General features: G+C 59.4%; 2 protein-coding genes across 9 annotated transcripts in view; one reads left to right on the plus strand and one right to left on the minus strand.

Moving 5' to 3' along the window:
* The window catches only part of SIRT6 (sirtuin 6), a 9,831-nt gene extending 6,172 nt beyond the window's left edge, over nt 1-3,659 (minus strand). For 2 of the 4 annotated variants that reach the window (XM_059388670.1, XM_059388668.1), the window contains exons 1-2: nt 3,538-3,649; nt 900-1,027 (exon numbers count right to left, since the gene is read on the minus strand). In XM_059388670.1, coding sequence (XP_059244653.1) covers nt 900-1,027; nt 3,538-3,603 — 194 coding nt within the window. In that variant the 5' untranslated portion in view covers nt 3,604-3,649. Of the gene's footprint in view, nt 1-899; nt 1,028-3,051; nt 3,222-3,537 lie in introns of those variants that run through there. The other 2 variants (XM_059388669.1, XM_059388672.1) reach the window with 2 other exon arrangements.
* Nucleotides 3,660-4,198: 539 nt separating this feature from the next.
* ANKRD24 (ankyrin repeat domain 24) overlaps nt 4,199-23,288 on the plus strand; it is a 23,625-nt gene continuing 4,535 nt past the window's right edge. The window contains exons 1-17 of one of the 5 annotated variants that reach the window (XM_059388677.1): nt 4,199-4,398; nt 6,448-6,519; nt 13,686-13,816; nt 13,895-13,983; nt 14,828-14,892; nt 15,388-15,445; nt 16,816-16,886; nt 17,079-17,185; nt 17,367-17,554; nt 18,032-18,060; nt 18,684-18,764; nt 18,901-19,008; nt 19,698-19,742; nt 19,835-19,933; nt 20,937-21,009; nt 21,240-21,358; nt 21,541-23,082. In XM_059388677.1, coding sequence (XP_059244660.1) covers nt 6,484-6,519; nt 13,686-13,816; nt 13,895-13,983; nt 14,828-14,892; nt 15,388-15,445; nt 16,816-16,886; nt 17,079-17,185; nt 17,367-17,554; nt 18,032-18,060; nt 18,684-18,764; nt 18,901-19,008; nt 19,698-19,742; nt 19,835-19,933; nt 20,937-21,009; nt 21,240-21,358; nt 21,541-23,082 — 2,841 coding nt within the window. In that variant the 5' untranslated portion in view covers nt 4,199-4,398; nt 6,448-6,483. Of the gene's footprint in view, nt 4,399-4,634; nt 4,696-6,447; nt 6,520-12,309; nt 12,684-13,494; nt 13,582-13,685; nt 13,817-13,894; nt 13,984-14,827; nt 14,893-15,387; nt 15,446-16,815; nt 16,887-17,078; nt 17,186-17,366; nt 17,555-18,031; nt 18,061-18,683; nt 18,765-18,900; nt 19,009-19,697; nt 19,743-19,834; nt 19,934-20,936; nt 21,010-21,239; nt 21,359-21,540; nt 23,083-23,288 lie in introns of those variants that run through there. The other 4 variants (XM_059388676.1, XM_059388673.1, XM_059388675.1 and 1 more) reach the window with 4 other exon arrangements.

Below are 23,288 nucleotides of genomic sequence, written 5' to 3' on the forward strand. Positions count from 1 at the left end.
TCGGGACGCCTGGGTGGCTCAGTTGGTTAAGCAGCTGCCTTCGGCTCAGGTCATGATCCCAGCGTCCTGGGATCGAGTCCCATATCGGGCTCCTTGCTCAGCAGGGAGCCTGCTTCTCCCTCTGCCTCTGCCCACCATTCTGTCTGCCTATGCTCGCTCTCTCTCCCTCTCTCTCTCTGATAAATAAATAAAATCTAAAAAAATAAATAAATAAAATAAAATAAAATAAAAAAAGAAGTGTGACATTCCTCCCAGAACCAGGAATCCGCTCTCCCGCTGCAAGTCTGGGCTAAGGGCCTATGAGGCCTAGGGAGGGAGTATAAACACAACAGGCCTGCCCTATAGGAAACTCGGTGCCTTCAGAGGCCGCTAGGGGGTGCCAGTTTGAGACCCTGGTGCTTCAGCAAGAAGACTCTTGCCCAACACAGGCTGCCCCAAGCAGGGAGGGGCTTAGACACTGGTACACACCCTTGTCAACAGGTGAGAGCCTGAGGTCGGGATGGTTAAAGCCACTTGCCTGACACCAGGTCCGACCGAAAAATATTTGCAAGTGAGCATGGAGCCAACTGCCCCTGACAGCAATCTTCCCAAAGTCTAAGGTAATAGAACCCCAGTACTTGGGCATGCATGGTGGGACCAGGCAAAAGACTACCTTCCCCAGGATCCCTTGCAGCTAGGGACAGTCAGGTGACCACACTCTAGCCAATGAGGTGTGAGTGACCAATGGAATGTTGAGCATGACTTAAAGGGACCTGTCTGCAAGGGCGGGGTCTTTCCAGTCCCCAACATCCCTGGGGAAGGCGGCAGGACTGGTTCTGATGGCCAAGCCTCTGTGAGTTGACAGGGAAAATGCTGGCGGTAGCGGACCCTGCCTCAACCTTCCCTCCATGCCCACAGACCTGAAGTCAGGGATGCCCGAGGCGGTGCTGATGCCGGCACCTGTGTGGAACACCACGTTGGAGGACCGCCACACCAGCTGCGCCAGCTCCCACACCTTCCGCTCTAACTCCTCAGGAGGGTCGAAGATCTGTCAGGGGACACAGAGAAGGCAGAGGTCAAAACGTGTCCCAAGTGGCAAAGCCACTAGCCACAGATTGGGATTCCTCTGCCTTTCCTGGGGGTGGGGGGTAGTAGGGGGAAGAGAACCCACTGGAAAAGGGAGCTTATCCTCATGTCCCTCCTCTGTCCACAGGGGCTCCCGCATCCTTAGGGAGCCTAAAAACCTAAGCCCCCCTCTGCTTCTCTGTCTACTTGTGATTTCTCTCTGTCAAATAAATAAATAATATCTTTAAAAAAAAAAACACCTAAGCCCTCCTTAAAAGCCTAAGCCCTGGGGCGCCTGTGTGGCTCAGTGGGTTAAAGCCTCTGCCTTTGGCTCGGGTCATGATCCCAGGGTCCTGGGATCGAGCCCCAAATCGTGCTCTCTGCTCAGTGGGGAGCCTGCTTCCTCCTCTCTCTCTGCCTGCCTCTCTGCCTGCTTGTGATCTGTCTGTCAAATAAATAAATAAAAATATTAAAAAAAAAAAAAAAAGCCTAAGCCCTCCCAGTGGCCCCCCCCGGAGGCCCTGCACTATCTACCCTCTCCTCCTCCCCCTCTCTGCCCTTTACCCACTCTCCTCCAGTCACACATGCCTCCTCGCTATTCCTCCAACACACCAGGCCTGATCCTGCCTCAGGACCTTTGCACAGGCTCTAGGCAGAGGGTACAGCACTACCCACATGACTCCTCTCTCACCTCCTTTAGCTCTTGGCTCAAAAATCATCTCATTTGCACACCTGTGTTCACAGCAGCATCATTTACAATCACTAAAATGTGGAATCAACCCCAGGGTCCATCAATGGGCAAAAGGATAAGCACAGCGCGGCCCGTCCACACGCTGGAGTACAATCCAGCCTTAGAAAGGAAGGGACCCTGACACTTGCCATGACATGGAGGGACCCCTGAGGACACTGGGCTCAGTGAGAGGAGCCAGACCGGAAAGACCCCTCCTGCAGGACCCCACTCCTAGGAGGGCCCCAGAGGAGTCCTGTTCACAGAGACAGAGAGAAGAGGGTGGGAGCCAGGGCTGGGGCAGGGGGTGGGGAGTCCGAGCTTCACAGGAACAGTCTCCGTGTGGGGAGATGGAAAGTTTTAGAGATGGAGGGTAGTGGCGTGGTTGCAGGATGGTGTGGGTGTTTTCTTTTTTAAAAGATTTTATTTATTTATCTGACAGAGAGAGATCACAAGTAGGCAGAGAGGCAGGCAGAGACAGAGGAAGAAGCAGGCTCCCCGCTGAGCAGAGAGCCCGATGCAGGGCTCGATTCCAGGACCCTGGGATCATGACCTGAGCTGAAGGCAGAAGCTTAACCTGCTGAGCCACCCAGGCGCCCCATGGTGTGGATGTTTTCTAAGCCTCTGAACTGTATACTTGAAATGGTTAAGGTGGGACATTTTATGTTGTGGATTTTGCCACAATTAAAAAAAAAATTGAGGGGTGCCTGGGTGGCTCAGTGGGTTAAGCTTCTGCCTTCAGCTCAGGTCATGATCTCAGGGTTCTGGGATCCAGCCCCAGGAGAGGCTCTCTGCTCAGCGGGGAGCCTGCTTCCCCCTCTCTCTCCTCCTGCCTCTCTGCCTACTTGTGATCTCTCTCTCTCTGTGTCAAATAAATTTTTAAAAAAATCTTTAAAAAAAAATTGAAAAAAGAAAAGTGATCTCAGTGATGCCTCCTGGGTCCTGGTTTCAATGCAGCCCCAGGTCTCCTCGCCACTGCCCTCTTTGCTTTTCTCCCTGAAGCTGACCGCCATCGGACTTCTATTTACTTTCTCCTTGTCTGTCTCCCTGCCAGAAGGAGGGATGAGAATGTGCCTGGTGCATAGTAGGTGCTCAATAAATGCTTGTGGAATCAAGCGACTAATCAAGGGCCAGGCAGGAGGAGAAGGGAGGGGCTTCGGGAGGGATTCTGAGGGCTCTTATTAAACGCCTCAGAGCGCGCGGACCGGGCTTTAGGGGATGGGGCGATCTTCCCCCCAGGTTACAGAGGGGCTAGGGGACCCAGAAGGGAAGTGACTCACCCCAAGTCCTAGAGCAGCAGAAGGGGTTTTGCTGAAACTATCTACGTCCATCCAACCTGAAACCCCTCTCCATCACCCTCAGGATAAAGTGTCAGCTCCCCAGCCTGGCACGTGCGGGCCCTGCGGGCCCGGCTCTGGAAACCTCTCACCTAACCTGTGCCCCAAGAGTGTTTCTTCCCACCTCCCCGCCTTCGCCCCTGCCGAGCCTTCCGCCTGCAACTGCGTTCGCGCGCTTCCCTCATCAGAACTTCGGGACTTCCCGCGACGCGGGGGGCTCCCTCGGTCCGGCCAGGCCGACTGGGGGCTGGGGGCGTCCGGGTCCCCGGGAGCGCAGGGGGCGTCACTTCCCGCCCCCTCCTCTCCGGGAAGTCCCTCCCATTGTCTAGCCTCAGTGCCTCCCGATATTCCCACAATGCCCCGCTGCTGCCCGACCCCGCCCAGCCCGCGGCGCTGCGGGCGGCCTTCGGGACGCCGGGCCGAGCTCACCTCGGGGAGGCCACACTTGCCCTTGTCGGCGTACGGCGACAGTCCCGCCGCGTAATTCACCGACATCCTCGCCGTCCCGACGGGAACAATAAAGTTTATCTTGTTGAGGCCGCTTCCGCCGGAAACGGGGCGGGACGTGGGGCGGGGGAGGAGTCGCGTTCCGCCCTACGCGCCCGGCCTCTGCCTCCAAGGCGCGTGCGCCTCGCCTGACGCCTCGGGCGCCATCGTTAGTGCTGGCGAAGGGAGGGCAACTTTCTTCGGAGTGTTGCAGGGTGACGGGAAACGGGCTGCCGGCCGTGGGACAGTGCGCCAGTCAGCTCTAAAGTGAGGGGCACAAGCAACCGGCGCCCCTTTTGAATTCCCCACGTCCCTCACGAGGACAGAGGACTCGTGCTTCCAGTCGGGGCTCTTTCCGCTGCACATTTCAGAAGGGAATAAAGTCACCAAAGCAGGGCAGTCGTGCACGTGGGCGGTGCGGGGGGCAATGTGGGGCCTCACCACGTAGGGGCTTGAACGCCGCTCCGAATTACCGGGGCGTCATCCAGCCGGGTGGTAGTCTGCACAGGGCAGGACAGGTGACCAGCTAAGAGCCTGCTCAAAGGCACTGGGGCCGGTGGCCTTGAGGATGCATTGAAGAAACGTGTTGAGCACAACCGTGCGGGGGAGACACTGGAGAACAAGGGCGGCACCTTGTGGCGAGAAGGTGGACACAGACCCGTGAGTGGCAGATGGTGACTTAGTGTGATTAAGGTGCCTTAGGGGCACCGAGCCATAGGGAGCTGAGAGGAGGCACCTGACCCAGCCTGGGTACATCCCGGAAGGCTTCCTGGAGGAGGGGGTGCTGCAGCAAAGATCCAAAGAGTGAGTAGGAATGAGATGGGGAGAGTGAGCCTTTCCGGAGCGACATGGGGTACGGAAGGGGCGTTCCTGGTAGAGAAACAGCAAGGGCAAAGCCAGGGAAGAGAGGTGGGGGTGTTGGAAGAGCGAGGGTGTCTTCCCACCAGAGCTCGTTGGCCAGCAGGCAGCCTCACGGCCAGCCTGTCTCCTCCCTCTGCTCATCCCCGGCCCCCTGGGGCGGCTGCCCTCTCAGAGCTGATCGGGTGTCTGAGCTGAGCGCTTGGAGCTGCGGGTGTGAGCTGGTGGCCCAGCTGGGAGCAGGTAACCGGAGCCGGCAGAGGGCGAGGAGGCCTGGTGCTAGCGTGACTGGAGTGGCAGGAGGTGGGAGAGGAGGAAGCGAGGGAAGCCTGGGATGGAGACGCCCGTTAGGGCCTCAGGGCCCTGGTGTGTGGGAGCAAGGCGAGGCCCACATCTGTCCCAGCTGTGCTGAGGAGCTACCCAGGTGCGCGTGCACGCGCGCGCACACACACACACACACACACGCACGCACTTCCCACTTGCCAGCCTTTGCACCGCGTAGGGCCCGTACCCGGTTTATCTGCTGCCGCCCCTCTCAGCTTCCTGCCTGGCCATCAGGTCCCCCATTAGATACCATCACCTCTTCCAGGAAGCCAGTCCTGTCCCCCAAGCCCATGGATCCCCTCCTGCCCCGCCAACCTGTGGACTCCTCTTGGGTGTCTTACTACACCCAGCTCTGGGTGAGATTGAGACAGAGAGGAAGGAAGAGGGTAGGGTGAGTGCTGAGTGATGGGCAGGGGTCTCTGGAGGGGCAGCTGGTCTGGAGATAGGTCCGTGGGTAGGCGGGAGGGGTGAATGGGTGAATGCAGGAGTGGGGGTTGCATGGGTGAGCGTTGGGTGTAGAGGTGGATGGACGGTGGGTGGGTGGTGGACGAACTGTGGCTAAAAGGTCATGAGGAACCGCGAGAAGGTGACTTGGTGGCGGGTAGCCCGCGGACGGCTGTGTACATGCTCTGATGGGCGTATGGTGGGCGGACAGGTGGAAGGTTAGTTTCGAGAATTCACAGGCAGGTTGGACACCTCTGCTCCCCTGGGGGGACTTGCCTCCATGACTCGGCTGCAGATAATCTTCTCTGATTATCCGAAAAACGTGCCTTGGTGCTAAGGTGGCCTCAGCTCTGGGCCCAGTCACCAGGAGCCCCTCACTGTTCAGGACGACGGTTCCTGCCCAGACACTTGCAGCCTTCAAAGCCAGGGCTGCGGCCAAGGAAGGGACCCAAGTAGGGTTAGGGAAACCCAGGCTGAGGAGTTAAAAGAGTTCAGCCTGTGGACGACAGATGAAGCTCATCAGAACACGGGATTTTGGGGAGCCGGTGGGGGTTGCTCAGTGGGTTAAAGCCTCTGCCTCCGGCTCAGGTCATGATCCTAGGGGCTCAGGTCATGATGCTAGGGTCCTGGGATCGAGCCCCGCATCCGGCTCTCTGCTCAGTGGGAAGCCTGCTTCCTCCTCTCTCTCTCTGTGCCTGCCTCTGCCTATTTGTGATCTCTGTCTGTCAAATAAATAAATAAAATTAAAAAAAAAAAAAAAAAAAGAACACGGGATTTTGGAACCCGCCTGTGAGGGATACATAAGAATTCGCCAGGAAAGAAGGAGAAGAAAGAGCGTTCTGTGTAGAAGTACCTGCACAGATGGGAGCTTGGAGACCAGGAAAGGCTGGATCTGCTCAGACAACAGAGAATACTGGTGAGGTATATGTATTGAGCACCTACTGTTTACCAGGCTCTATGCTAGGGATGTCACTGAAAACCCACCACAAGTGGGTCAAAAGGGGATTATCTCCCTCATTTTAAGTTGGGGGAAGGTGAGACTCAGAGAGGGTAAGTGACCTGCCAAAGGACACACAGCAATTAGGAGATGGGACATCCTGCGTCTGGGTCCTGCTTGAGGGTCTGAAATGGCCCAGGGATGAGGAAGAGGTCCTCTTGAGGAAGGGGAGGTGGGTGACCCTCCAGCTTACCAGGTACCCATCCCACCCCAATCTTGTGCTTCCCCAGGTGGCCTGGGTTGAGGAGAACCATCAGACGCCGGCCATGAAGACCCTCCGGGCGCGATTTAAGAAGACAGAGGTGAGTCTGAGGCCACTGAGATGCCCAGTGTCCCCCGATTTTCAGGCTCCTGTGCCCCAGGGCCTGGCAGAGGAGCCACTGGGCCTTTGGAACACTGTCCTCGGCCCCTCCTCTGATCCTTCTGGCAGTTTCCATTCGACCAGGCCCCTCCCGGTTCTCCCGAGGCTCCTCAGCACCCCCCTCCCACCCCTAGCTTCTGCTCCCTCTCCTCCCTCTCCTGCTGCCTTCACGTCCTCACTGCTTCCTGTTCAGTTTCTAGCCACAGGACCTTTGCCCCTGCTGTTCCCTCTGCTGGGCAAGCCCTCTCTTGCACATGTTGCTGCCTGTCAAACCCTCTCCAGGCCCACCCTGTTTGGGGCCCAGAACTCTTCTTCCAGAAGGGTCTCCATTCTCCCAAGCTCCAGTGGCCCGCTTGCTTTTCTGAGGACTCAATTTCTCAAGGATCCTTATCTCTGGCTCTTGCATATTCATTCAGCAAATGTTTGTATGAGGCACTGTTGTAGGAGGAAATGCCTGCTCTCTTGGAGCTGACAGTAGGGCAGGGTGGTGGATAGTCAACAAGGTATGTAGGAGCAAAGGCAAGCAAGGAAAGGGAGCGCCCAAGGCAGGGGAGATTTTTGCAACTTTAAAGCAAGTTGTTGAGGAAGGCCTCACCAAGGAGCTGACGTCAGAGCAGAGATCAGAAGGGAAAGAGGGAGGGAATTGTGTGTATATTTCAATGAAGTGCATTCCAGGCAGAGGGGACAGCCAGTGCAAAGGCCCTGGGGTAGGCTGGAGCTGGCTTCCCATGCAGCCATGCCTTGGACCGTGAACTCCCAGAGGGAGATGTTCCTTCTTCCGTCGTACACACCCCCTTGTGCCTACCCCTCCAAGTGCCTGCTAGCGTGGGGTCCAGTCCAGGGCATGGATTGAGAGAATCTAGGGTTAGAGGACGGAGACCAGTGCAGGCAAAGTTCAGAGGGTGGGCCAGGCCCGGTGGATTCAGGGCATCTTAGGATGATGAGCGGGTTCCTTGGGCTGGAGTAGAGCGTGTGAGCGGGGTGATCCTGAAGCGGGCCCAGCCCAAGGAGTCCTGGAAAGCCAAAAAGGAAGGGGCATAGGAACATGCCTGCTTATAAAGTCAGATGGCTTTGGGTTTGGGTGCAGACTCGTCCTGTCTAGTTAGGTGAGTGTGGGTCTGTCCCCAGCCCCCGGTGGCTCCCTCAGGCTTTCCCAACCCCTCTTATTAATTTATTTCTGTGATTTAAAGCTTAATGTTCCTTTTTCTTTGATTTATTTTCATTTGTAAAATTTAAATGTAGTATCATTGAATTCATTTTTACTTACTTCACCTATTTTTGGTTTTATTTGTATGTTTTTGAACACCATAAGGAGCTTACTGTGTGCTTTGCAGATGTTAGCTCATTTATTCCTCCTAACAATCGTATTGGGTGGGAGCTTTTATTATCCCACTTAATAGATGAGGAGAGAAGGCCGGAGAGGTTACGAAACTTGCCCAAGGTCACACAGCTAGGACGTCCCTGAGGTTAGGGTAGGGAAGGGAGTCTACAGATAAAAAAAGAAAGAGGTAGGGACCTACAAAGGCAGGAATAAAGGCTCACGAACCACTTACAAAATGTTTCACAGAGTCAGACTCATTCATTGCGGAATGACCTAAAATTCTGTACCATCTGAAATTCGTTCTTAAGGTGGACTGTTCCCGTTTACCGCCCCCCCCCCCCGAATTCCTGAGATGCGGTAGCCAGGGGTAACCCAAGCCATATCATTGTTTCATTTCGAAAGCAGAATTATATTGAAATCAAATCCTTCAAAAGGTTTTGTGCAGCTAAAAAAAAAAACAACAACAACCCCAAAGACACCTAATTTGGGACATGGGGGTTTTGGGCGCATAGCACAGGTGTGGGGGTGAGTGGGGGGTGTGGACAGGGGTTAAAGCCTCAGGCTGGGTGTGAGGGTGTCTGGGGTGTCTGGGAGGTAGGGAGGAGCCTGGGCAGCAGCGCCGAGAGACCTGGGGGCGGACGGGGAGAAGCTTGCCCTCCGCATCCCCCATCAGGCAGCTGGGCAGCTCACTGTCCCTCCCCCCACTGGCCGTCTCCAGTTTCTGGGCAGACAGCAGGAGTCAAGTTCGGCTTTTGTTCGGCTCCCCAGAGGGACGAAAGCAAACACCATGACTGCGTGACTGCAGACACACAGACACACCTGCCTCCCACCCCCACCCCCAGCTGTCTCTGGGGACGGTTCCCTCCCTCCTCCCCGGGCCCCGGCCCCCCCCCCCCCCCCCCAGCACCCTGGCTGTCCCGCCTGCTGCCTGGCATTCCCTCCCTGCCCCTTTCTGCTTCTTTCCCACCAGCCTTTCCTTCGAGCCCCCAACACATGGCCATCCTTGCTCTGAGCCTTCTCAGAGCCTTTCGGGGCCTCAGTTTCCCCATTCATAAGATGGGATTTAACTGGAGCTGTGAGCCTCGTCCTGGAGCTCCCACGGGCTTCCTGCCCTTATGTCAGGTTTTAGAAAGGTCCCACAAGCAAGAAAATGGGAGCCTTTAGAGGTCCGTAGATTCCCACTGCTTCCTGGAAAAGTCTGTCTGCCTCCCATTGGTATTCTCCAGAGTTATTAATTCTTTAATCCATTCGACAGACATAAATACTGGGTCCCTACCCCAGGCCAGACCCTGGGATAGGTGCTGGAGATCAGGGTTGGTTTCATTGACCCATGATGGGAGTAAAATCCAGACTGCTGCCCGTGGATGGGCTCGGCCCCATTCCAATAAAACTTTATTTATAGACCCTGAGATGTGAATGTCATGTCATTTTCATGGATCACAAAATATTATTCTCCTTTGATTCCCACCCCGCCAACCACCTGTAAGTGTAAAAACCATTCTTAGGACTTGAGCTGCACAAAACCAGGCCGGGGTGGGACTTGGCACGCCAGGAGACCAGTTTCTGTAGACCCTTGCCCCCCCCCCCAGATGACAGATGACTGTCCCTCTTAGAACACGTGCAGTCCTCCAGGACACTGTGTTTCTAACCTCTGGCCATCCATGGGCCATTTCCTCCTCCGGAAACACCCGTCCCCAACTCTATGCAGCCTGCCCCCTTCTAGGTGGAGCCCATAACCCCTGCTCTTCTTTGCCATCACAAGTTTGTCTGGATTTTACCCCAAGTGAGGTTGTTGGAGGGTTTTGAGCAGGAGAGAGAAAAGAGCTGATGCAGGCTTCGGGAAGCTGGGGGACAAGCCCAGGGACTAGGAGACCAGGGCGGAGGGGTCCCCGCAGGGAGCCTGCAGGGACAGGGCTGCACCGTGTGTAGGACTGGGTCCGTGCATGGAGTTAACAGCCGGTGAGGTCAGCTGGTAGATGACTGTGTGTGTGTGGGGGGGAGATGGTGGTGTCCACGTGCCTGGGGGGCGGGTTTGAGGGGCGTTTGTCTGAGCTTGTACAGAATCCAGGAGGACAGGCCAAGGCACCTGGAAATTCGAGGCCAGAACTGGGAGATCCACTTCACTTTCCCCCCTGGCAAGCCTGAGAGGGGCACTGCCCACCAGGTGTGAGTCACAGGAGCCCTCAATACCCACCCCTCCCCGATTACTTAGTACCAGACTCTCCTTTTCTCTGCCTCACCTCCCCCTCCTCCTGCCCAAAGATGTTCTAAGAATTGAAGATCTTGCCCCCCGGGGACGCTGAGCTAGGTCTATAGAGGGACCTCTGTAGTGGTCGCACTCGGGGTTCCCTGGCCATCCAGTGGGTGGGGGCCAGGGATGCTGCTCAGCCCCCTGCTGCCCAGGACAGCTCCCCAACAGAGAACGTTCTGGTCCTGAATGTCCGCGGTGCCCGGGTGGAGGCGCCCAGCCCTAGGGTGCCTACTGCATCATCTGTCCCATGTAGCAGCCGGGGAATTGAAAGCCAGAAAAGGAGCAGGACTGGCCCAAGGTCACACAGTAGGTTGACATGACCAAGGCAGATTGAGGCTCCCCCGTCCTGTCTACAGTCACGGCGGCTGACCCCAGCTTCCAGAAGGCTGTCTCTGCCCCCATCCCTTCTGTCCCCTCTCATTTCTGTGTCTCCCCGACTCACCCCATGGCCCCTTTGTGAACTCATCAACACAGTGGGCGGTCCCACCTTCGGAAGCTCTCGTGGCTTCCCATTCCTGGTTTCCCCCTCCTTCCGCGGACAGGCCTCCTCCTCTGTCCTACCCTTAACTGTGAGCCCCAAACAGCTGGTCCTGGACCAGGAGGACACAGGCAACTGGGCTGGTGGAGGCGAGTGATAATTTCATCATTTCTCCTGAACATGATCTTGTCCCTGCCCATCCTCCCCTGAGCTCTTCCCGGAACTCCTCCCAGACTCCCCAGTGTCAGGAATCCTCTCTGAGCTCCCGCTGGCCTGGGCTTCCCCCACTACAGCCCCAGTCACCCTGGTTCATGAATCCCTGGGTGTATATGACCCCCAAGGGACCCCGGGGACAGGTCTTGTCAACACGGGGAGCCATGCCCTTTGCAGCACCAGACACCCTGTAGGACAAATGGACTGAGTGACTGAAATTCACACGGCTCAGAAGGCCTGGCCTTGTGAGTCATTCATTCACTCTGCAAACATTTACCAGCGGCCCCACTCCACCGTGGGGTGCCTGGCCCTGCCGTCAAGGGGCCCCCAGTCTGCGAGAACACCCAGGAGACCCAGACCCTGGGAGCAGATGGGTCCTCTCCCGGCTCGGACCACCTAGGATGGCCTGTGTCCTCGGGATTCAGCATTAGATACGCGCGGACGCAAGCACATCCGTGTTTGACGAATGAATCCATGTTGAGTGCCCTTACTGTGTGCCTGGCACTGGGGAGCGTTTTGCGTGGCCGATCTCCTTAGTCCTCCGATAACCCACCGCGGACAGTAGCTACGGTTTATTTTGAAACCCATTTTCCAGGTGAGGACAGTGAAGTCTGAAGCAGGTGAGCAAGTCCCTGGGGCGGGGGAGGGGGTCGCATAAATGTAAGTGCTGAGCGCCTGGGGACAGGGCCCTGGACTCAAGGTTCAAGTTTGTCAGACTGCTGGGTCGCCCCCGTGCGCGAGTGCGTAGCGGCGCAGAGTGGGAAGCTCTGTGTGCCGGGGGATCGCGCCCGGAGTCACCTGCGACCCGCGGCCAGCTCGGACGAGGCGGAGACGCTGCAGGCGGGTCCCCGGAGATCGAGCGGGCGGCCCGTGGGGGCGAGCGAGCCGGCCTTGCGGGCCGCATCCTCCTCCAAGCAGGAAGGTCAGGGCGTGCCCGGGCGGCTACCGGTCTCGGAGACTAGCCCCTCCCCCACATGCCCCCTACCGTGGAGGCGGGACCTCCGGGAGGGGGCGGGGCGCGCGGGCCGGGCTACAGAGCTCCGCGGGACCCCCACCCCTCCCTCGAGTACCCCCAAGTTCCTCCCTCCGGCCCCCACCAAGTCCCAGCCGCCCCTCCCTCCGGCCCCTGCCTCCAGCGCCCTCCAGCCCCTCCTCCCGGCCCCCACCAGCCCTTCCCTCTAGGCCCCTGCCCCTCCCTCCGACTCCCTCCAGCCCCTCCCTCCAACCCCCGCCAGTCCTCCCTCCCGGACCCCAGCCCTTCCCTGCGGACCCCGTCCAGCCCCTCCCTTAGGGTCCCGGCCCTCCCTCAGGGTCCCCAGCATCCCCGCGCTGCCCCCTGCCCCTCCCTCCCGGCCCTGTGTCAGCCCACAGTCCCTCCCTCCGGACAACCCGCCCCCCACACACCCGCCCCCGTCCCCCGCCCCGGGCTCTCCCAGCCCCTCCCTCCAGCCCCTCCCTCCCGGCCCCGACTACCCACCCCCTCCCCCCGCCTCTCCCTTCGGGCCTCCCCGACCTATGCCCCCTGTCCCTCCCTCCGGGTCCTCCCTGCCCCTTCCTCCGGGCACTCCGTCAGCCCCCGGAGCCCCTCCCTCCGGACCCCCCAGCCCCTCCCTCCGGACCCCCTCCGCCCTGCAGCCCCCAGCTCCTCCCTCCCGGGGCCCCTCCAGCCCCGTCTCCAGGCTCCCCCAGCCCCTCCCTCCAACCCCCGGTCCCTCCCCAGGGGCCCCCCCAGCCCCACCCCACCCCCCTCCGGCCCGGTCGCCTCCCGGAGCACGGGGCCCGGCACCCTGCGCCCCGGCCGCCATGAAGCAGCTGTGCGTGTGCGCCGCCCCCTCCTCCGCGGTAGGGCCAGGGGAGGGGGCGCGGGAGGGGGCGGGGCTCGGGCCCTTACTCTCCCCTCCCCCCTCCGCCCCTCCCCGCCCCCGCCCGCGCCCGACTTGGACCCCTGCCCCCAGACCCTGGAAGGACCGGGAGTGAGGGGGTTGGGGGGGGTGCGGCGCAGAGGTTGGGGGGTGGGTGGGACATTTGGGGAGACGTGGGGACGTTCTGGGAAGCAGTTCTGAGAACAGATGGGGACACTGGAAAATATGGAGGGACAGTTTAGGGGAACAGTTTTTGGGTGGGTTCGTTTGAGGGGACAATTTGGACTATATTCTGAGGGATCATTTTCGGGACAATATATTGACATTTGGAGAACAAATTCAGGAGGCATTCAAGGGATTGTTTTGGAAGGACATTTTTAGGACAGATATTGTGGTCATTTGGGGGGATGATTTTGGAGAAACTTAAGGAATTTGGGGAAGACATTTTGGAATGCATTTCGTGCTAAGTAACGTTTTTTGGGGAACAGAACCCGTAACATTGGGGGGACAATTGTGGCATTTTGGGGTCAGTTTAAGAAGGATGAATGGCGGAGGACAGTTCTGAGGACATTTAAAGGGACACTTTTAGGGGGTCCTGTAGGAGGATTTTGGAGGTGGGGGTGATGTTGGAAGGGGGTTTTCACTAAAGGATGGGGGCGCTGATCTGGGGGAAATTGACTAGGAGGATGTTGGTGGTGGATGTAGGCTGGCCCTGGGGGCAGAGGCGGGGGGGTGCGGGCGGGGGGGGGATGCTGTCTTAGACCCCCACCCAGGACTTCCTCCCCCTGCAGCTGTGGCTCAGCCCCTCTGACCTTGGCTCCTGCCCGCCCTGCGGCCCCTGCCCCATCCCGAAGCCGGCAGCCAGAGGCAGGCGCCAGGCAAGTGCCCAGGGGCAGGTGGTGAAGCCTGGAGCCCCAGCCAGGGGGAGCGGGGTGGGGGCAGGGATCGCCTGGCCCCACGACCCTCTGGGTGTCCCCCGCAGAGCCAGGAGTGGGGCAAAAGTGACGAGCGGCTGCTGCAGGCCGTGGAGAGCGACGACGCAGCGCGGGTGGCCGCCCTCATCACCCGCAAGGGGCTGGTGCCCACAAAGCTGGACCCCGAGGGCAAGTCCGCGTGAGTGCCTATGCCCTGGGGGGTGTGAGGGACAAGGGTTGGTCATCCTGCTGCTGATCCCTTATCTCTGACCTCCAGATTCCACCTGGCTGCCATGAGGGGTGCAGCCAGCTGCCTAGAGGTGATGCTGGCTCACGGCGCCAACGTCATGAGCACGGATGGGGCAGGTACTGCCTGCCGGGTCCTGGGGAGGGATGAGGAGCTCAGACCAGGTGCCCAGCCTGAGGGTCCGATTCGCCCTGCTCTGTGGCTTCCCTGAAAAGGAGGAGGATTCCTTTGGGTGCTCCCAGGGAGGCACAGGGACATGTCAGGCTGCGGTGCCGAAGGAAAGAGACTCTAGCTGGCACCATTCAGGGTAGTGGTCAGAGGAAGTGACGGGACTAGAGGAGTACCTGAGCTTGAGAAGTATCTGGGGGACAGGAGACTCACAAGCAGAGGTTAGGGAGTAGTATCTCAGGTATGTGGAGTAGCTAGGACAAAAGGAGAATCTGGGCCTCTGACAACCGGGGCCCTGAGATCGAATGCATGGCCAAAGGGGCTAGCTGGAGCTCAGGAGGTAAGTAGGGGTGGGGCGTAGCCATGTCTGAAGGTTTGGGGCAGCCTAGGAGGCATGGCAGTCCGGACTTAGGGAGCAGCAGGGGATTTGTAGAGTATCAAAGACGGGGAGATTGCACATGGAGTAGCAAGGGTTTCCAGACTAGCTGGAACAGGTAGGACAGCTGGAGGCCCAGGGGCGGTGTCATTGAGCATACGGAGGAGCTGGCATTGTGGGGTGTTGCCAGGATGGGGGGCCTGAGGAGGGCGTGGGAGTGGAGTGTCGTCTGGGGTGTGGACTAGCTGGAGCTTGGAGAGTCTCTGGCCACCGGGAGTCTCATGATTTGGAGAAGTACCTGGGGTCTGGGGACTTATTGGACACGGGGAGGCTCATCACAGATGGTTGACACAGGTTTAGGGAGCAGCTGGAAGCTCCTTGCATAGGTGGAGCCCAAGCAGATGCTCCCTGCTTTTCAGGTTACAACGCCCTCCACCTGGCCGCCAAGTACGGGCACCCACATTGTTTGAAGCAGCTGCTACAGGTCATCTACTTTCTGGTGTCAGATACTTCCTCAACCCAAGATGCTTCCTTCCCCGGGCCCCCTCCCCTCCTCCCCGAGTTCTAGAAATCCCCCAAGCTCCCAGATACTCCCTGAATCCTAGCTGTGTCTTAGACTCTTTTACTCAGCTACTCCCTGGACAACCAGATACTCCCAGAGTGTCAAGTTACTCCTCACACCCAAGATACACTCCCAGTACCAGATATCTCCCAAGCCCCAGCTTTGCCCCAAACTCTAGGTCACTCTTAGCCACAGTCACTCTCAGAGCTCCTATCCAGCCCCCCAAACCCTCAGCTTCTCCTGAGCTCCCGGCGATTTCCACTTTTTCACCAGTTTTCCTAAAAGCCGAGTCACCTGAGGGTCCGGGTGGAGATAGGGGAGGAAGAAGTGCTAAGGGGAGCGGCCAGAAGTACATCCCGGCCCAAGAAGGGGCAGTTCCTAGGGAACCTCCAGTGACCCGCACCCCTCCTGTCCCAGGCCTCCTGCGTGGTGGATATTGTGGACAGCAGTGGGTGGACAGCCCTGCATCATGCAGGTGGGTACGGCCCAGCGTCGCCCTGCCCACCATGACCCAGAGGCAGTAGGGCTAGGGGTTCTTCTACCCGGGGTCCTGGGGACCTACCATGAACGTCCTGCCTCCTTCCTCCCAAGTACCTGCTGTGTGCCAGGCAAGGGGCCCAGCATTAAAATTCAGCAACCCTTTGGGCCACAGAGAGGCACCCCATTGGACAGGCAAGGTGATTGAGGCTGGCCCGTAAGAAAGTAGAGAAGACCCAGGTTGTCTGACCCCAGAGCATAGCCTGATGTCTGCCAGGCCTGGTGACAACTGTGGTGGCCGTGTTGGGGTGGGGGTGTGTGTCCAGAGTGCAATTTCCTTTGACCAAGTCCTAGAGGATCTCAGGCAGGCCAAAGGTCCAAGCACCCTTCCAAACCATCCGATCCAAACTCCTGCTTGAGGGAGGGGAAGGAACCCACCTTCCCGAACCCGGTCCAGGCCCAGCGTCTGTCCATCATGCCCAGTTAGGGAATGACTTTCACCAATGGCTCAAGAAACGTCCGACCTTTTGGGAACACGCATTTGGGTTTGCTTAAGGGTTTTAAGGCACCGGTTAAAACTTCCCTGTTGTTGGAGTATGCTGCCACCTAGTGGTGGCAAATGCCTTTTGTCACAGTGGGAGATCACTAGGTTTTTTTCACGCAATAAATATTATTAAGTTCCTGCTCTGTGTGTCAGGCTCCGTTCTAAGCATGGGGAGCAGAAAACCAAATTGCATACCCGCTCAGGCACAGAGAAGGCCATCAGATAGAGCTTGTCGACTTTTCCAGTGACCCCTAGTGTGAAACCCTTCCTTCTTTCTTCACGGCTCTGGACATACACAGTCTCCCACTTCCTTGACCTTACGAAGCTCTCTCCCACTTCACGGCTCTTGCCTGCGCAGAAACATCTACTGTCCCCCCTTTCACGTTTAAAACTCAGAACTCAGATCCAGCCGCGAGAAGCCTGCCCAGTCTCAACCGATGTCAGATCCCTCCAGCAAACATATACCCTCTATATGAGAGTTGGAGTGTGGTAGTTAATAGTTAAATAGTTAAACAATACTAGTTAAATGAAAGAGAAGAAATACGTAAAAATTAGTCAAAAGTTGCACCTGAAGAGGGAGCTGTGATGGAGTATGGAAAGAGCCTGGGACAGCGGGTTAGCGGACCTGATCATAGCTCTGTCTCTGACCCTACGGGATGACCAGGGACCTGGCTGGACCTCAATTTCCTGAGGTCATACCTTTGCCTTTGGCCTCCCAGGGAAGGTGGGAACTTCTCATGAAATGAGGGATAAGAATCACCCCAGGCAGAAGGCCCCCAGAAAATGTCTAAACCTTGTGCTACCTACCCTCCCTCTTTTTCCAGCGGCCGGCGGCTGCATCTCCTGCTCAGAAATGCTTTGCTCCTTCAAGGCACATCTGAATCCCCGAGATCGGGTGAGCCTCTGGGATCTTTTTGGGAAAGATGCTGTATTTGAGGTACACCGTCACCAAGTGGCAGCACCCCGGGCTCCCTTTAAAGAGTATGAAAAGGTCTGGAGTGAGGTTCAGGGGCACTCATACAGGCTTCCCTACCTACAAGGTCAGCCTCTCACCTTTTGTCTCGTCCTTCCCCTAATTTCCCACCAGTCAGGTACAACGCCCCTTATCATAGCAGCTCAGATGGGTCACACAGATTTGTGCCGCCTCCTCCTGCAGCAGGGGGCAGCAGCAAATGACCAGGACCTGCAGGGGAGGTGAGTATCTGCCCTCCCAGTGAGTCCATTGTATGCCATGTGACCTTGAGCAAGTCGTTAATTTCTGTGGGTGGGGGAACTAGTTGACCTCCCCCCCACCCCACCCCCAGCCTGGGTTGTTGAGGAGGGCTTGGGGATTTGAGAAAGTCCTTGCTTCCTCAGTAGCCGCCTCTCCTGGTAGGACAGCGCTGATGTTTGCCTGTGAGGGGGCCAACCCCGAAACAGTGGAGGTTCTGCTGCAAGGCGGGGCCCAGCCAGGCATCACCGACGCACTGGGCCAGGACGCTGCTCACTACGGTGCCCTAGCGGGGGACAAACTCATCCTGCATCTCTTGCAGGAGGCGGCACAGCGCCCCTCACCACCCAGTGGTATGCAAGCCCCCCCATACAAATTCAAGCACCCCATCTCCTCCCGAGCAGTATCTTGTCACCCCTTTCCCTACTCTAGGTAGTTTCAAGGTATCTCTATTTGCTGCATCAGGAGAGGTTTCATGTTTCCCCTGATATTACTCAGAACAGTTTCAAGGAGCCCCAGAGCTTTTGAATTAATCTAGGGGTCCACTCTGCTCTCCTGGGCCATCCTTATCCTTGGATCTTTGCCCTTCCTAAGACTTGGCACCCCTACTTGAGCCATCCTGGAGGTGCCACTGTGCTCCCTTTATTAGGTGGCCCTCCTGTTACCGTCTGCAAAAGTAGTTGAGTCCTACTTTCAAAGTCCCGATTCTGGGGACATTGGTAGCCCACTCCAGCCATGAGTCCTCTCCCTAGTGCCCTTCCTAGGGCTGGGAATGGAGTCCCTAAAACAGAGGGCCTGACCCTGCTTCCCTCTCTTCCCTGCCCTCCTAGAGGATGACTCGGGCGAGGCATCATCTCAGGTACGGATCTCTAAGCAGTGAATGAGTCCACTCCCCCTGCACACACCGCCTCCTCCCTCCCCGCTCCAAGCTTTATGGAATGAGAAGGAGGAGATGGACTTTTGTCCCGGGGTTATGACCTAGGAAGACCTGTTTGGGGTGAATGCCACTTTCTGGGTACGCTGCCACCAAGTGACAGCATCGCCCACAGCGTAACTCTCAGCACCGGGTGAGAACACTGTGGGAATGGGGCCAAATCATGGGGCTGGGGTGTAGTGGTAGAGGGAACTGAGTTTGGTGAGGCTGGTGTAGGTCACGGAAAAAGGCAGGTCTGGCCTCTTCCTCCCTCCCAGCTCTACAGCATCTCCATTCCACACGGAAAGGGAACTTGTAGGCGATCTGGTCTAGCAGCACGTAGCAAGGCACAAAGGGGGAGAGAGCAAAGCATTAGATCTGGGACTCGCAGGAAGCGCTGCCACTTTTATGCTGGGATAAGCGAGGACCAGGGAGAGGAAGGGGCTTGCTCAGGGTCACGCAGGAAGTGAGGCCCGAGTTGGGGCTGATGACATCTAGTGGGCTGGGCTGGTGAGTTTGGGTGGGAGACTGGCCCGTTCCCCATGTGCCCCCTCCCCGCCTTCTCCCAGAACTCCGTGTCCAGCCATGAAAAGCGAGGGGCTCCCAAGAAGCGGAAGGCACCTCAGCCCCCTGCCAGCATCCCCCTGCCGGTGAGCAACGCCCCGACTATCGGGGGAGGAACAGGGGCCAGGCAGGAGGGGGGGAAGCTCTGGCTCAGGTGTAGGAGGGGGCAGCCCCTGGGCCTCACATGAAGGTGGTGGGTCCCTGGGGCGGGGGGGGGCACAGGATGACCGAGATGCGTATGAGGAGATCGTGCGGCTGCGACAGGAGAGGGGCCGCCTGCTGCAGAAGATCCGGGGCCTGGAGCAGCACCAGGAACGGAGGAAGCAGGAGGTGAGGGGCCAGGCTAAGCCTGGCGTGGGGTGCAGTTTTGCAGGGAAGACTCCCCTCACCTCTCCTAGCTCCCACGTCCCTCTCTCCATCCGCGCTCACTCTCCTCCAGCCACACGGGCCTCCTTGCTGTTTCCGCCGGTGTTCCAGGCCCGCTCCGGCCCCAGGGCCTTTGCTTGTGTGGTGCCCTCTGCTTGGTACACTCTTCCCCAGATGCTCCTGTGGCTCCTTCCTTCTTTTCCTTTAGGTCTTTGCTCAGGAACTGCTTGCCAAAGACACCTCCCCTGCTTACCTTATTTAAAATTGTGATAGCTCCCACCCTCTTCCCAATTCTCTTTATTTTTATTCGAAGTGCTTCGTGCTCTTGGGAATACCATGTATCTTATTCATGGTCACCCGTTTGACTGTAAGCCCACGGGGATAGGCATGCTTGACCATGACTGGCTCACAGTACACACTGGGTGTTTATTGGAAGAACGGGTATTTCAGTGGACGAGTGAATGAATTATGGCCCCAAACAGGGTCAGACACTCAAGAAGTCCTTAGTAATGAGTCCGGGGGCAGAGCAAGGTGCTGGGTGCACAGTGGGTGCACAGCCGATGTCTGTGGTGGGGATCCGGGGCTACTACGGAGGTGGGGCGGGGACGACCCGCAACCCAGATTCCAGCCTGGTCCCCCCTTCTTCCCGTCAGCTGCCAGAGGTAGAGGCCAGCTCCCTCCACAGCCTGGAGAGACAGGTAGGTGGCAGGTGCAGAGAGCCAGCCCCTCAGGCACCCCGTGTTTCCTCCCAAAGGCTGGCCAAGCCCCCCTGCTGCTGCCCCCCTTCCAGGTACAAGAGCTGCAGCAGCTGCTGGCTGAGAAGCAAGAGGAGAAGGAGAGCCTGGGGCGGGAGGTGGAGAGTCTGCAGAGCCGGCTGTCCCTGCTGGAGGTGTGGGGGGTGGGGCCAAGCAAGGGCGGGGCCAGGCAGGGGGCGGGGCCGGGAGGGGGCGGGGCTTCTCCCCCCTAGGTTACAGGACAACCACCCCAGGACTCGCACAGGCTCTCCTAGGAGGGCACACAACAGGCAGACCTACAGACACGCCATCGCAGGCACCACACCCGCACACATAACATGCCCAAAGTGGACACTTCTCCAAATGCGGGGCTGGGACCCACGGAGGTGAACGGCCGCCCTCACACACACGTGGTCTTGCACCTTAAACCGGCGACCACAGCAAGCATCCCTGAGGAAAGCGAGATCCCACGCACACGCCAGAAATACAGGCGCCTACACAACAGACGCTCCTCCATCCCACGCAGACGGCACACCCACAAACCCATGCACATGCACAAATATTTCCCCCAACACGTGATTACACAAACATGCGCGAGCACCTGTGCTCTCGCACACAGACCCACCCAAATCTGCAAACACGGCTGAAGCAATCACACCCACACAACAGACTCAGACACAAGCACTAGATCACACACAGTCACAGGAAGGCACGCGGGAGGTGCGGGGGCCACGCCACATCCTCAGGTTCCCCGCAGATCACAAACCCTGAGCTGTTCCTAGTCACAGGCAGACACCCTCAGCCCCACGTGACCCCCAGTGCAGGATCCCGGACACACCTTCATGGGGATGCAGCCGGGCATCCCTCTCTCCGTGTGCCCTCCCCACACACAAGATGTGCATACACCCCCCAGGCATCGGGTTATGGTCACACATTGGCACAGTGGCTGGGCTGTTCCCTGTCCTTCCCGGGGAGCCCAGCGTAGCCCCGTGGCACACAGTTGGCACTCAGCAAACACTGTGGGCCAGACACGGCCAGTCATGTGCCTGGGGAGCGACGGAAATGCACGGAATCCCCTGGCCGCTCGAGATTCTCAGGGGCAGGTCTTGGGGCTGGGAAGGGGGTAGGGACCTGAGTGGGACCCTGTCCCCTCCCCAGAATGAGCGGGAGAACACCAGCTACGATGTGGCCACTCTGCAGGATGAGGAGGGTGAACTGTCTGACTTTCCAGGTGAGCCCCCAGCCCCATTCTTCTGCGCACCCCTGGTCCTCTTGTCCCTGAGGCTCCTGCAAGTGGAGACTTGACCCACAGGCGCGGAGAGAGTTTGAAGCTGGGAGGGAGGTCGGCCCCCACCTGTTATTCATTCCATCTGCCTGCCTTGGGGGCTCGGACCCCCTGCTCCAGACCCCTAGCTCCCATCCCCGGTGGCCCCCTGGGGCTGACTCTGTGCGCCTCCCCAGGGGCCGAGGCTCTGCTCTCCAAACAGCTAAGCCCCTCCACCCAGGAGCTCCTGGCCTCACTGCAGGAGCAGGTGGCTGCACTCACCAGACAAAACCAGGAGCTGATGGAGAAGGTCCAGGTGGGGAAACTGAGGCCCAGGACGGCCGGGGTTGGGGGGGCGGGACAGATCTGAGGACCTGAGGGATCGTTCCCTGGGGGGTCAGGGTGGGCACACGGCTAAGTCTGTGGGCAGGGAAGGTGGCAGGGCTACTCTGAGCCCCCATGGCCACAAGCTCCCACCAGCTCCCCACTACCTCCCAGATCCTGGAGAGCTTCGAGAAGGACGAGATGGAGGTGAACGGGTCGGCTGAGGTCGTCCCTCTGGCCCTCTATGACTCCCTTCGGGCTGAGTTCGACCAGCTCCGCAGGCAGCATACCGAGGCTCTGCGGGCACTGGAGCGACAGGGAACACTGGGGGCCCCTGGGGAAGAGGAGGCAGCCGTGGGGGAGGGCACGGGCACGGGAATCAAGACCACCAGGAACGGGCCAATGGAAATGGAGCTCACCCCGGCTCCGGGAGCCAAAGTGAACGGAGCTGAGACCACAGACGAGGAGGCTACAGGAGTGGAAACTGTGAAGGCAGCTTCTGTGGGGGCTGAGGCCACAGAGACAAAATCCACGGGGGCTGAGGCCACAGAGACGAAACCCACGGAGACTGAGGCCACAGAGACAAAACCCATGGACACGGAAGCTACAGAAACAGAATCCACAGGGATCGAGGCCACAGAACCCGAGGCTCTGGGAAAGGGAGGAAATCCAGAAACAAAGGCCACGGGAGCAGAGGCCACAAAGCTGGAAGCAGAGGAAGCAGCAATGACTGCCGGCGGAGCAGGTGCTGCGGGGGCCGAGCCTGCGGGCATGGAGACCACGCGTGTGGAGGCCACGGCGGGGGCGGCCACAGCCCCAAGGGCCCCCCCGGGCCCCGTTCTCCACCCCGGGGCTGCGGAGGCCTGGGAACAGCTGCAGGCAGAGCTGGAGACCAGGATCCGTGGCTTGGAGGAGGCGCTCCGGCAGCGGGAGCGGGAGGCGGCCGCCGAGCTGGAGGCGGCCCACGGCAAGTGCCAGGCAGCGGAGGCAGAGGCCGGCCGGCTCCGGGAGCGGGTGCGGGAGGCCGAGGGCGATGGAGCCGCTGGGGGCGGCGGCGGGGACATGGTCCAGCTGCGGGCCGCCCTGGAGCAGGCCCGGGAGGACCTCCGAGGCCGGGACGCCCGCCTCCGCGAGCTGGAAGCGGCCTCAGCCTGGCTGGACGAGGCCCGGGCGGGCCGGCTGCTGGCCGAGGAGGAGGCCCGGGGCCTGCGGGCAGAGCTGGCCCGGCGGGAGGAGGTGCGGCTGGAGCAGAGCCGGGAGCTGGAGGTGCTGCGGGAGCAGCTGGCCGCGGCCACGGCCGCCGGGGAGCGGCAGCGGGCCGTGGCCGCCGAGCTGGAACACGCACGGGATGCGGCCGAGGCCCGGGCGGCCGAGCTGGCCGCCGCCTGCGAGGAAGCCCGGCGGGGCCTGGCGGAGCTGCGCGAGGCGTCCGAGGCCCTGCGGCAGTCGGCGGTGCCGGCCTCCGAGCACCACCGGCTGCAGGAGGAGGCCCTTGAGCTGCGGGGCCGGGCCGCCAGCCTCGAGCAGGAGGTGGTGACCACGGGCAAGGAGGCTGCCCGGCTGCGGGCCGAGCTGGAGCGGGAGCGTGTGGGGGGCGTGGCCCGCCTGGAGCACGAGCGCATCGTGGGGGCCTTGCGAGCTGACGTGGCCCGGCTGGAGGGGCAGCTGGAGGAGCTGGGCCGGAGGCACGAGAAGACCAGCGCCGAGGTCTTCCAGGTGAGCCCGGCCGGGCCCCTGCAGAGCACAGCCAAGTCCCAGTCCGGCCGGTGGACCATTGGGCCCCCACAGAGCACAGCCAAGTCCCAGCCCGGCCGGTGGCCCATTGGGCCCCCACAGAGCACAGCCAAGTCCCAGCCCGGCCAGTGGCCCATTGGGCCCCCACAGAGCACAGCCAAGTCCCAGCCCGGCCGGTGGCCCATTGG

The sequence above is a fragment of the Mustela nigripes genome, chromosome 2, assembly GCF_022355385.1.
Source record: "Mustela nigripes isolate SB6536 chromosome 2, MUSNIG.SB6536, whole genome shotgun sequence".
Taxonomy (NCBI): Eukaryota; Metazoa; Chordata; class Mammalia; order Carnivora; family Mustelidae; genus Mustela; species Mustela nigripes.